This window comes from Cryptotermes secundus, unplaced genomic scaffold, assembly GCF_002891405.2.
Source record: "Cryptotermes secundus unplaced genomic scaffold, Csec_1.0 scaffold614, whole genome shotgun sequence".
In the NCBI taxonomy this organism is placed as follows: Eukaryota; Metazoa; Arthropoda; class Insecta; order Blattodea; family Kalotermitidae; genus Cryptotermes; species Cryptotermes secundus.
Genome location: NW_019728501.1, coordinates 1503172 through 1515645, shown reverse-complemented (window position 1 = coordinate 1515645; position 12474 = coordinate 1503172). Strand labels below are relative to the sequence as shown.

Below are 12474 nucleotides of genomic sequence, written 5' to 3'. Positions count from 1 at the left end.
TGCATTACCTGGGTTTCAGAGATAGTGAAACATGGCTGGGGAATGGAGCAATACACTGTTGTGATGTGTTATGACTACATGCTTCCATATGCTGCATGCACAATGTAATCTGTTCACAGTGAAGAATGCTACAAATATTAAATAAATGAAGAAGATTGACAGTCTTCACAAAATGTGATTCAATATATGCACATAAAAAATAAAATATAAGAGTATAAATACAAGTATTATGTTTTTGGACATTGTGTTTTAAAAAAGAAACAGGATTTTTAAAAAAAAATAGACAAGATGATGGATAATATCAAAAAACATAATACTTGTAGCAATACACCATCGTCACAAACTTTTAGATCTTATAAGAATATAAAATTTATAAAACATGGGTGGATATGATTCACAACCATGTGGCTTATTACTGAGCTGTCCAGTTCACAGCACATGGGTTGCATGGGTCTACATGTCGTTAATAATGCATGATTTATGGTTGTCCCTTTATACAGATGTAAGAATCTAAAGGAAAGTAAATATCATAAGTTTTTTCCCATAACTTGTTAGTTTTATTGGCATAAAATACACTTTGCTGCATTTCCTTTCCCATCAGTTACATTAGAATCCACTGATGATTCACATCTGATATTTGTTGTTTCACACACAGACCATGGAGGATGATTCCTCATATAGCAAACTTCAACTGTGTCTCACATGGAATAGTTTCACTGACAACATAGTCAGTTCCCTGGAGTCTTCTTATGGTGATGGTGACTTTGTGGATGTTACATTGGCTTGTGAAGGGGAGAGCATCAAAGCCCACAAACTAGTTTTGTCTGCTTGTAGTCAGTACCTGAAGAGGCTCCTTAAGGTCTGATATTGTCAATAACAGTTTTAATGTAAATATAGACAGTTGTTTTTCATTCACATAATCAGATTTCATCACCTATAAATTATGAAACTGATGCGTCTAAATTTAATAGTTGTTATCTTTATCCGCATAATTTAAAATCGATACTTTACTATTTTGTAACTTAAGAATGGTAGAGAAAAAGACGCAAAAACTGGTCATACAGCAATATAAAGAATCAGTACTAGAACAAATTAAATAAAAGTATCTCTTGTTTTTTCACTACCACATTGTTGCTATAAATCTTGAATCAGTACTAGAACAAATTAAATAAAAGTATCTATTGTTTTTTCATTACCACATTGTTGCTATAAATCTTGACTAATACTCATTTATGTACTACTGGCAGTACTGGTCACTCAAACTGTATGTTAGGGGTGAAAAGATAGAGTTCTGTATATAAGAGTAAACTGTAATAAAATGTAAATAAGGAAAATGAACAAAATAAATTGTTCCTTCATGAAACTCTGAAGGAAAGAGTTAAAAATAGTGCATCTTGTACATCTGTATGCTGTGAAATTGTTTAGTATATCTGTGACATTCTTACTGCTACTACCTAGTTAATAATACATTGAAATTCCATTATTTTGAATTCAGTAGATCTCATGAATTCTCATAATTCTTTCAATTGTTGGTACATTGTGTTTATGTGTGTTATTTGTCTGTTGTCTTATTGTAGTACCACTGCCACCAGGTGAAAACCCATTTGCAGTTTTAAATTTGTAATAATAATAATAATAATAATACATTGTGACAGCACTGATATTTTGAAATATGTTATAGGATGGGCTTTACATCTTACAGTGGATGCTTAGGTCGAGTTTGAAATTATAAAATTGTTTCTCACATTTGAATGAAAAAAATGGGCTGAAACATTCACAACTGTGGAAGGGGCTGTGTATGTTTTTGTGTTCTAGAAAGAGCTGTGTTAGTGCTAAGTAACCTGACACAAATTACTTTGTTGAGAGATGTCTGAAAGAATTGAAGGCAGTGTTCCTTTGATTATTTTAAAATAATTTCATGCATATTGGTTTTACATGTTTAATAGGAAAACCCATGTCCACATCCAATTATTATTTTGAAGGATGTTGGCTTGGCAGAATTAAAAGACCTGTTGATTTATATGTACCATGGAGAAGTACGGGTTGAACAAGAGAGAATTGCAAAACTTCTTCACACAGCTCAGATCCTAGAAATACGAGGTCTGCGAGACATCAACCAGAAACTTGATCAGGAGTTGGACAGTGGAGTAAGTAGTCACTCAAGTCAAGCTGGACACAACAGTATCATTACCACTGCCAGAATTTTAATTTAAAAGGAGTAATATATAAAGCTGTTTATCTGGGCTTTGTCCATTTTCCTAGTTCATATTTGAAAGCCATAACATTCTGGAACCAGTTTACATAACCATTTTCAGGTACAGAGGGTATAAGGAAATTCCTGTTCTCTTAGACTCCTAGATACAGCTACTCTCATACCCTGGTAGAATAGTTCTATGTCATTGTGGATAGACAAAGAGTAAATATTTTAATTAAAACACAATTACATTGTGCAATTGAAAGGAATGGAATTGATACTGACATCATAAATAAGAATGTAGATAGTAGTGACAATGTTGAAAGACAAAGGAGATTTTCAAACCAAAACACACAAACCAGCAAGAGAAAATTTAATGGCTGTATATAAGAACAGTGTGAATGGAACAAAACGTCAAGAGAGGCAAAGTGCTCTGTGTGCCGAGAATTCCTAAATCCAGTGGTGGACAGATGTGGCTAGGAGGCAGACAGTGGCCAGGGGTTGTGGCCATGAACAGCTGTTCTGAGGCAGTCTCTGGCCAGTAAGGATGTTGAACATGGAAGGTGAAGAATCTGTGGTGTTGGGAACCATTACTAAGCAATACATAGTGAAGACACAGCAGACTGAGAAGGCTTAGTGCTTGCTGTAGTGTTGTTACATGTATAAATCCATAAAATTCTTATAGTTGATTGTAATTTGAGTTTTGAGTGTCCAGCAAATTCAATTACTAATCCAGACTTTGTGTGTAGTCACTTAACACATGACAATATCTTTAAGAGTCTGGAAACAGTACCAAGTTCTACAGAATCTGCCTAATTTCATACTGGATTTCTCTATCTAATGTGTTTGTTTATTTGTACATAATAAAATTACATTTTGCTTTAACAGATAAATGAAACAAGCAGTTTAATAACAGCTGCATCTGAAGGGTCTCAGAATCAAGATACTTCAACAGCAGATGAGTATAATGGCAAGCAACAAAACAGTGTCAGCAATAACACATTGACTGTCCAAAGAAAATTGTTGTCCAACTCAAGCAAAAAGAGAACAGCTTTACATGCAAGATCAGTACTGAAATCTTCAGTTGGAAGGAAGCCTAGACCCATTCCAATGTTACAATCTATCCAGCAGTCTGGGAAAATGGATGGTAATGCTGTCATGCCTATGTCAGTAGACAGAGATGAAGATGAAGGTGGAGGAGAAGAATCCAATAACTCATCACTTGCACCAGATCATGTGAGTTAATATGTATATCTGAACACAAAATATTGCATATTCTTTGGTGTGTGTGGCTGTTGATTAGCGACATTTAAGTCTACCAGAATTTATTATATGAAAAATCCTGGTACCAAAATTTTATTAAATCTTACTATGGGAATAATTTTTATACAGAGGTGTAGTTCATTTGACAAGATGTAAAGCTAGCTTGCTAACTAATGAACTAAGTAAGTAAGTAAGTAAATAACTAACTAACTAACTACCTGTCTGTGGTAAAAGAACCTTAAGGTTCAGTACCACTAATACCAAAGTCTGCCTTTGGACAAAATCCTGATCTAACTCGATTCAGCTCCCATCAACACAGTATGTTTTGTTAAGATTCATCTTGAATGTTATCCAGCCATCCAGCTCCTCCTTGGTCTCTTAGTTGGATGCTTTCCAGCACGTTTCCTACCACCAAATTCTCTATGGACTTTGTGTCCACCCCACTGAAGTGACATACCCAGCCCACTGTAACATCCTACAGGGGTCACTAGAAAGGTTTTGAAACAGTGAGTGGAGCTGGAGAAGCTAAGGGACCTGAATGCATAGTTAGTTAGTTAGTTATTGGAGAGGGTGGGTTTCCCCATGCACTTAGACCTGTATTGGTCCATTGTGCTTCCCTCTATTATTTCTACCAGTCTCTATATCCTACTGGTACTGGTGCTTACCATCAGTCCCGCCCAGCCAGCGAGACCAGCTCTACTAGCTGAGAGGTATCTATAATGCTTCCCCCATCTACCAGAGGTATTAAAGACTGCTGCTGGGCGGGAAACATCCGTAATTTGGCTCAGTGATCTCCTTTGAAGATATGAGGTTCTTTTACGTGCTGTAAAGCTACGACATGGGACCCACGGCTTAAAGTCCCTCCCGGAGGACTTGTTCCCTGAATTTTTCCGCCCTTAAAAATTCGACGACCTCCGCCGGGTATTTGAACCTGTGTACTACGAGTCATGAGGTGGGAATGTTACCTCTAGACTACGGAGGCCGCTGACCTGAATGCATAACTTCAAAGTAAAAGCTAAAGTTAAAAAGGTGAAGTTGTCTCTGTGCTTAATTAATTAACCACCATCCCACGAAAACCTGTGGAGGAATGGATGTATAGCTCCACAATTCTTGACCTTGGCACTGGATGGAGAACAATGATCAGCATCATGCCCTGACTGCTTTACCCCTATGGAAAGAGCTATTCCTCCACCAGTACCAACTCTGTAGGAGGCTTGGTAGGCCCAGAGCTGGTCTGGACAGTGTGGAATAATGAAATATCTCTCGACCTTGCTGGTAATTGAACCCTGGCCATCCAGCCTATAATTCATTTTTATTCCAACTGAGCTATCAAACTCTCATAGATTCAAAGTGCACTCCTAAATCCTCAACTTAACTAATTTAAAGCCCTGAAGAAGCTGTAGCTGAACTTGAAGAGGAGATTTGCAGCAGAGCCATATAATGAGAAATGCGACAACTTCCAGAGTTGTTTCAGGAGAATGGATCTTTTCATAGATAGAGGAAGGATGAAAACACTTAGAGAAGAAATTCTTGAAATAAAGATATTGTTAGGTTTGTTGAGTCTCATAACTTTCAACGTCATGTACATAGATTTCACTACCCTAACAACTACTGAAATCCAGGAGATTACCATGAACACCAGACACATTATGGTCACGAAGAAAGAAAAAAGGAATGAGGTCATATTATCACTCATTCACTGAAGTCAGTTGAGTTCCTGTTATCTACTCTAAAATTCAAATAAGGCATTGGAGTGATGCTAGTTGTCCAGTAGCAGACTATCCCAAGATGAGAGTTAAACTAATCATTGTCAGTCATCTTTGATACTTGTACATACCATCGATTTTCTCTCCTAACATTATACTGTTAGTAAAAATTGTTAACATTTTCATTTTTATACTCCTTGTGTATACATTTTATTATAGTATATATCATATAATGATATATATATATATATAACATTGAAGCACATGAAATATGATATGTAAATTTCCACTTCCAAAACAAAAGCAATGGGATTCTGTTGAAGAAAACATAAAAAGCGTCAGACCAGAAACTATAGGAAAAATTATAGAACAAGATATAATTTTAATTACTTAGGGTATCTAATATCAAATGAAGATAATGATGTTAGTATAAAGCTACAAAGATATATAAAGTGAGTGGTACAATTAAATATACAAGGTGCGACAATTTAATTCCCGCAATTGTCCTGTGAGGACAAAAATGCTTACCTGTCCACTAGCAGCTGCTGTTGCCTTCAAAATACAATCCTTGTGAAGATATGCACTTCATGAGGCAATGGTGCACCTGCCAGAAAAAGTCTTGAAAATAGTTTGCCAGAATACCTCACAGTAACATTATATTGCATTGGATATTATGAATGTCAGCAAATCTTTGTCACTTCAGGCAAGATTTTAATTTTGGAAAGAGCCAATAATTGCAGGTGGTTAAGTGAGTGAATAAGATGGATGGTCCATTTTTGTAATGGATTTCTTAGCCAGCAACTCACAAACTCTTAAAGCATCATGTGCTGGGGCATTGTCATGGTGGTGAATCCACTTATCAGGCTAGAGTTCAGGTATTTTCCTCTGAACAGACTCCCATAACCTTGTCAGCACTTCAAAATAACACTGTTGATTCACCATTTGTCCTTGTGCAATGAATTCATAGTGGACTATCCCCTTGTGATTGAAGAAACACAAGCGTGGTTCTGAACTGCAAGTGAGACATTTGTGCTTTTTTCGGCCGAAATGAATTCTGTGTTTTCCATTGCATGCTATGGCATTTTGTTTCCAGGTCATATTGAAAGCACAACGTTTCATCATTAGTAATGACCAAATCAAACATCTCTGTATTGTGTAAAAGATCAGATGAAATGTGAAGCTGACGTTTTTTCTGGTCATCTGTTGAGATTCAACTGTGTAGAAATTGTTCTCATTCCAGAATCATCCGTAATAATCTGTCGCACTGTTTTCCCATTCCTATTCAATTCTCTGCTATCAGAGTCACACCTAATCTCCAATCTGGCACACCAAAGTTTGTTCTCTGTCCACATTTGCATCCGTGCTTTGCGTTTTTGGCTGCCCATTTCTTGGGTCATCTTGCACATCTTCTTGCCCTTCATTGAACCACCTTTACCATTCAGAAACACTTGATTTCTTCACAGTGTATTCACCATAAGCGACTGTTAACAGGGCTAACGTTTCACTAGCACTTTTACAAATCTGCACACAAAACTTGCTGTTTATCCACTGCTCCAGATTCTTGTCATTCATTTTTCCACCAACAAAATACTGTGGATATTTGCTTCTTCCTCTGCTGCTTGGAAACAAATGACTCATCTGGTTTGTGGCTCATGTAAACACAAGTTGGAACATGTCCAAATGTGCTTGGGTATATGAGTTTGCCTAACTCAACACTCCAGCAACATACTGCGGCCATATAGGGAATTAAATTGTCACACCTTGTATCTTCTGGAAACACATGACAACAGAAATGATATTATAAATACATGACATTACTTCTGAAGCGACTTTGTGTGGTGGTGAAAACTGAATTATAAACAAGAGAGATGCCCAAAAACTGCAAGCTACACAAATGAGATTCCTGAGACTATTATTAGGCCTTACAAGATTGGGCCACCAGAGAAATCCTGACATTTATAATAGGTAAAAAGTGAAGAACCTAACAGAAGACATAAAGTTATGTCAAAAGAGCTGGTTAGACAACCTTGAAAGAATAGACAGAAGCTGCTTACCCAAACTAGCTTTTCATTGTCAACCCTGGGGATGACAGGATACTGAAGACCCAGGAAAAGATGGAAAGATCAAGAACACCTTGAGCTTTAAAGGAACAGGTCTGAAGACCTAACTCTGGTTTCTGTTCACGAAGAAGAAAAGAAATATATGAATAAGTGATGTGAAGCTTTCATGCCAGTATTCATAAATTTAGATTTATTTATTTATATTGTACCACATTATATTATATTTATATATTTGTTTACCTAATGTTTGATTGCTAAGCCTTCAATTTTGCATGGCTTTTGCAGACAGTCTTTCTAGATGATGTCAGAGTGAAAGAAGAAACTCCAGATGTTTCAGAACAGTTTGAGTTTGCAACCAATCAGTCATCAACCCTGGATGAAAACTCATCTGACACAGATCAGCGTGGGTTCAACAATGGCTTTGCTAATCCCTCAATGGTCCTGACACTTGGTGGAGGGTCTTTATGTGGTGGTCTTCTGGCAGCACAGATGCTGAAGAGAGTTGCAACTAGGGCATCCAGCAGTAAGATTACATTTTCACACAGCAGAATTATATTCTTGGGGGAAAAATTAGTGTGTTTTGATGCAATATTGATATTGGCAGAGGTGGGCAGAACACGTAACTACATGGGAGGAACAGATGCATACAACATTTTTGTTGTGAAACCTCAAAAAAAAGGGGTAAGTAAAAAAATGTAAAGGTATCCCTGTAACAGGCCAAGGAGGCCCATAGGGTTGTGAGGTGTTGAGGTTCCCACATTTTCTAGACAGTCAGCTCATAGATGACAGCAAGGTTGTCAGCCCTATGCACCAGCTACCCTTTATCCCCGAATATTCTTGGTACTCATTTCTGTTAGAGGCTGAGTTGACAGGGCCATAGTGGGGCTTGGAAGGATTAGGTCGATTGAAACGAAATCCAATGACCTCATCGGACCTTGAACCCATGACCTTCCGGCTTGTAGCATAGTGCCTCAACCAACTACGCTACCACAATCCCCCCCAAAAAGGTGGTGGTGGGGGGGGGAATGTTGTAAAAATAAGTTGGGAGGTCATATTTTTTGTATGTAAATATAGCAATTGTGATAAGATGTATGGTATGGTAGCATGAGCACAGTTACCATAACTATAAAGTTATCAGGATGACATTGACAATAAACATCATTTGTAAATAGTGTTAACAAACACCAGAGCCAAGCAGCATCCAGACAGCTACCAGTGCGGATATTAGCAGCATAAATGATGTACTTAATTCTATTGTCACATGTTGCTGAGGATTTCACAGGATTTGAATGAAATTTGGTTTAAAACAAAAGATCTCGCATAGTTTTCTTTATCTGGCAGATATAATCCGAAACATAAACTTTTAATTGGAATTTAAGGGGTCGTTTTATGCATGGTGTATGTGGTTGTGTAGGGGAGCATTCAGTTGTTAAAATGTGATATTTTTGTTCCCAACTCACCCACTCAGGCATGAAAGTTTGTGTGCATTTTCAGCATATCTGTCCTCTGCTACAAGCTTCATTTCTCTCTTGCATATAAACTCATTTATGACTAGATGAGCACCAGAGAGTAATTCATTAGCCTTTAAAGAATGGAGTTTCTCATACATTTGTGCATAAAGATTTCCTTGTGATAATGATGTCAGATCATATGACAGCTTCTTATTGAGAGCCATTCTCACTGTAGCCAGGTTGGCCCTTTTATGAGTATGAGACAGGTTTACAGATGTACAAACCTGGTGATGAAATTTTTGTATCCATGCATGGGTGTGTCTGTGTATCTGTAGGTCTAGAAGGTTCAGGCATGAACAGATCTCCAGGCCTATTCTGTGAAAGAAAAAGAAGGGTTATTTCTTTCATTACAATTAGTTTATGTTGTCAACTGCTAAGATATATAAGTGTAAGAAGTTGTTTGGTGTGTAACTATGTTTAACTTTTTTCAGATGAAGGTGTATCAGTGGTAAAGGAGGCTGTTTCACTGGGAAACATAGTTGTGAATTCATCAGTGGCAGATCAAGGTAAAGAAATTAAAACTGTCATGTGGTACTCATTTATTATGCTTTTACTAACAGATTAAAATATACTCTGGTGTACAGGACCTGCACTCTCACTGTTATGGCGTTCAGATTCGCTGTATCCTGACACTGTCATTAAACCGCTCAGATTTCCTTTAGATTCTGAATTTTAATGCCTTAAGTTTGGTAGGGGACATTTAATTTTACTATGTTTTAATGTGGCAAAAAGTTATGAATAGTGGCAGTCTGACTAAATTACAATTGCAGAATTCTGCAGTTATCTGTCATAGACTCTAGTATGAAAGTATTACAAAAAGCTATATAAAGAGTGGGAGTTCCCTTTTATCCAAAAACAAGGATTTAAAACTGAGGAGTCATGTTTACATTTTCCCTGAAAGATTTCACACTAGTGGTAACAAATTCCTCTTTACTGCAATGACCACATCATATTGAATTGTTAATGATAATGATGTGCAGGTACAGGTTTCTTCATACATAAAGCGAAAGCTAAAAAACCAATCCCTGTAACAGGTCGTGGAGGACCATAGGGTTGTGAGACGTCGGGGCTCCCACCCTATCTAGACAGTTTACTCACAGATGGCTGTGAGGTTTCAGCCTTGCACGCTGCTTGTCCTTTATCTCCAGGAAAATTCCTGGTACTCATTTCTATTAGAGACTGAGTCTGCTCCAGGGCCATAGTGCAGCTGGAAGGATTACATCAATTGAAAAATCTTTTTTATGCATAAATTGGTCATATCAGCAGTTAAAAGGGTAGAGTTTTTTAGTGATACGATGCTGTACATCATGCTAAGTGGGTCATGTGGTAGCATAGTTGGTTGAGGCACTATCCTACAAGCCAAGACTGTGCCATAGCTCAAGTGATTGGTCTCTGGCTTCCCACTGCGGCAGCCCGGGTTCGATCCCGGGTCTAGTCAAGTGGGATTTGTGGTGGACAAAGTGGCGCTGGGGCCGGTTTTCTCCAAGTACTTTGGTTTCCCCTGCCAATCTTGATTCAAACCAAATTTTGCATCATCATAATCACGCAGGGCAGGCTACAATAGGCCAATCAGTGGCCGCCATGCCGAGTGGACCCAGTTGGACACCACCCCCCACTAAGTGAATCCTACAAGCCAGAAGGTCACAGGTTCGATTCCCAATGAGGTCACTGGATTATTCAATTGACCTAATCCTTCCACCTGTACTATGGCCCTGATTGACTCAGACTCTAACAGAAGTGAGTACCAGGAATCTTCCTGGGGGTAAGGTGGCTGGCACATAAGACTGACAACTGCACTGGCATCTGTGAGCCAATTGTCTAGAAAATGTGGCAGCCTCGACATCTTACAACCTTATGGGTCTCCACAGCCTGTTACAGAGATATCTTTACCTCCTAACTGTACATAATACTAAGAGGTTGCTGGTGTGATATCATTATTCTGAATATTCATGCCCCAACAGAGGATAAAGTTGATGATATTAAGGACAGCTTCCATGAGGAACTAGAACATGTGTTCAGTAAATTCTGTAAATACTGTACAAAAATTTTGTTAGGAGATTTCAATGCCAAAGTAGGTAGGGAAGACATTTTCAGAGTTCCCATATCATAGCATTCATAAATTTACTTGGACATCTCCTGATGGAAAAACTCACAATCAGTGTCTTCGGATGGCTGGAACGGAATTTTACAGAAGGTGAATTTTCAAACTCCAAGAACGCTGCGATTAATGTGTACAAAGAAGTGGCGATTATGTGGAAAAATAAAGAAAGGTCTGTAGATTGAGGTGGTGTATTTGGTTTGTCAAAAATAAAGCATGTTACTTTAAAAAAATTGATGCTCATGACTTTCAGTACGACCCTCGTAAATGCAGAGAAAACTAACTATGTCAACAGAATACAGGGCAAAATCATGACATAAAAATAGCTAGAAGATGCTTTGAAAATGTGGCACAGTTCAGGTATTTTGGAGTGACAGTAACAAATCAGACTTTGATTCAGGAGGAAATTAAGAGGAGATTGAATTTGGGTAATGCTTGCTACCATTTGGTCCAGAACCTTTTGTCGTCTTACCTGCTGTTTATAAACATAAAAATTAGAACATACAAAACTATAATTTTGCCTGTGGTTCTGTATGAGTGTGAAACCTGATCTTTGACTTTAAGGGAGAAACACAGACTGAGGGTGTTGGACATCAGAGAGAGAGAGAGAGTAACATGAGGTTGGAGAAAACTGCCTAATGAGAAGCTTCATAACTTGTACTCTTTGCCATGTATAACTAGAATAATCAAGTCAAGGGGGATGGGATGGGGAGGACATGTAGCACAAATGGGGGAGAAGAGGAATGCATATAGGATATTGGTGGGAAAGCCAGAAGGAATGAAACCACTAGGAAGACCAAGACAATAATCAAATGTATCTTTTAAAGATAGGATGGGGTGGTATGGACTGGATTGATCTGGCTCAGGATAGGGACCACTGGAGGGCTCTTGTGAACATGGTAATGAATTTTTGGGTTCCATAAAATGCTGGGAAGTTCTTGAATAGCTGCACAACTGGTAGCTTCTCAAGAAGGGCTCAACTCCATGAAGTTAGTTTGTTGGTTGGTTACTTAGTGATATATGCTGTTATTTGTCTATCACACATGCACGTTTTCTTAACAGCGGCTTTTCATGTAAAAATCTGATCTGTGATATAAAATATAGATATCATTAAAATTTTCAGCTTTTATTTTAAACACTTTTCAATGTGGAAAATGTCATGATATATATAAAAAAATCATTGATGATTATATGCATTGTGATTTGGTTTGCAACAGTAGATTTTATATGCAGTAAATGAACATCAAAATCAATAGGACATGCAAAATTGTACGAAGCACATTTGGAATATTGTGTAACCAAAATTTGAGAACCCCTTTCCATGTTTGTTTTTAGCCTACTTTACTTTATTGAGGAAAGAAAGTAGGTTTATGTGATCGCCATGCTGGCTGTGTATCTCTGTCTATATGGCTCATGTTTCAGTTGTTGAATCAGTTGACCAATTTAATGAAACTTAGCATGAACATTATGGCATTGGAGGTCATCCAATCGTACTTTTCAATTTTCTACTATCAGTAATAACATGGTGTAGTGGCAAAATTATGTGGGAGTGACATTGGTGTCATTTAATTTAGGATCTTGAAATGATGTGTAGTAATAGAGCTTTTGAAACATATGTGACTTTTGTTATCATAATTTTTTG

The 12474-nt window shown here is 37.7% G+C and overlaps 2 protein-coding genes across 7 annotated transcripts in view; one reads left to right on the top strand and one right to left on the bottom strand.

Annotated features, from left to right (window-relative positions):
- Positions 1 to 12474, top strand: part of LOC111865217 (protein tramtrack, beta isoform) — a 49334-nt gene that overhangs the window by 12483 nt on the left and 24377 nt on the right. For all 6 annotated transcript variants that reach the window (XM_023853081.2, XM_023853082.2, XM_023853077.2 and 3 more), the window contains exons 2-6: positions 656 to 859; positions 1947 to 2147; positions 3083 to 3430; positions 7509 to 7746; positions 9166 to 9240. In XM_023853081.2, the coding sequence (XP_023708849.1) occupies positions 656 to 859; positions 1947 to 2147; positions 3083 to 3430; positions 7509 to 7746; positions 9166 to 9240 (1066 nt within the window). The remainder of the gene's footprint in view (positions 1 to 655; positions 860 to 1946; positions 2148 to 3082; positions 3431 to 7508; positions 7747 to 9165; positions 9241 to 12474) is intronic.
- The window catches only part of LOC111865218 (UPF0415 protein C7orf25 homolog), a 50632-nt gene continuing 46401 nt past the window's right edge, over positions 8244 to 12474 (bottom strand). Inside the window, exon 7 of the mRNA XM_033751741.1 lies at positions 8244 to 9049. The gene's annotated coding sequence lies outside the window, so the exon portion shown is untranslated. The remainder of the gene's footprint in view (positions 9050 to 12474) is intronic.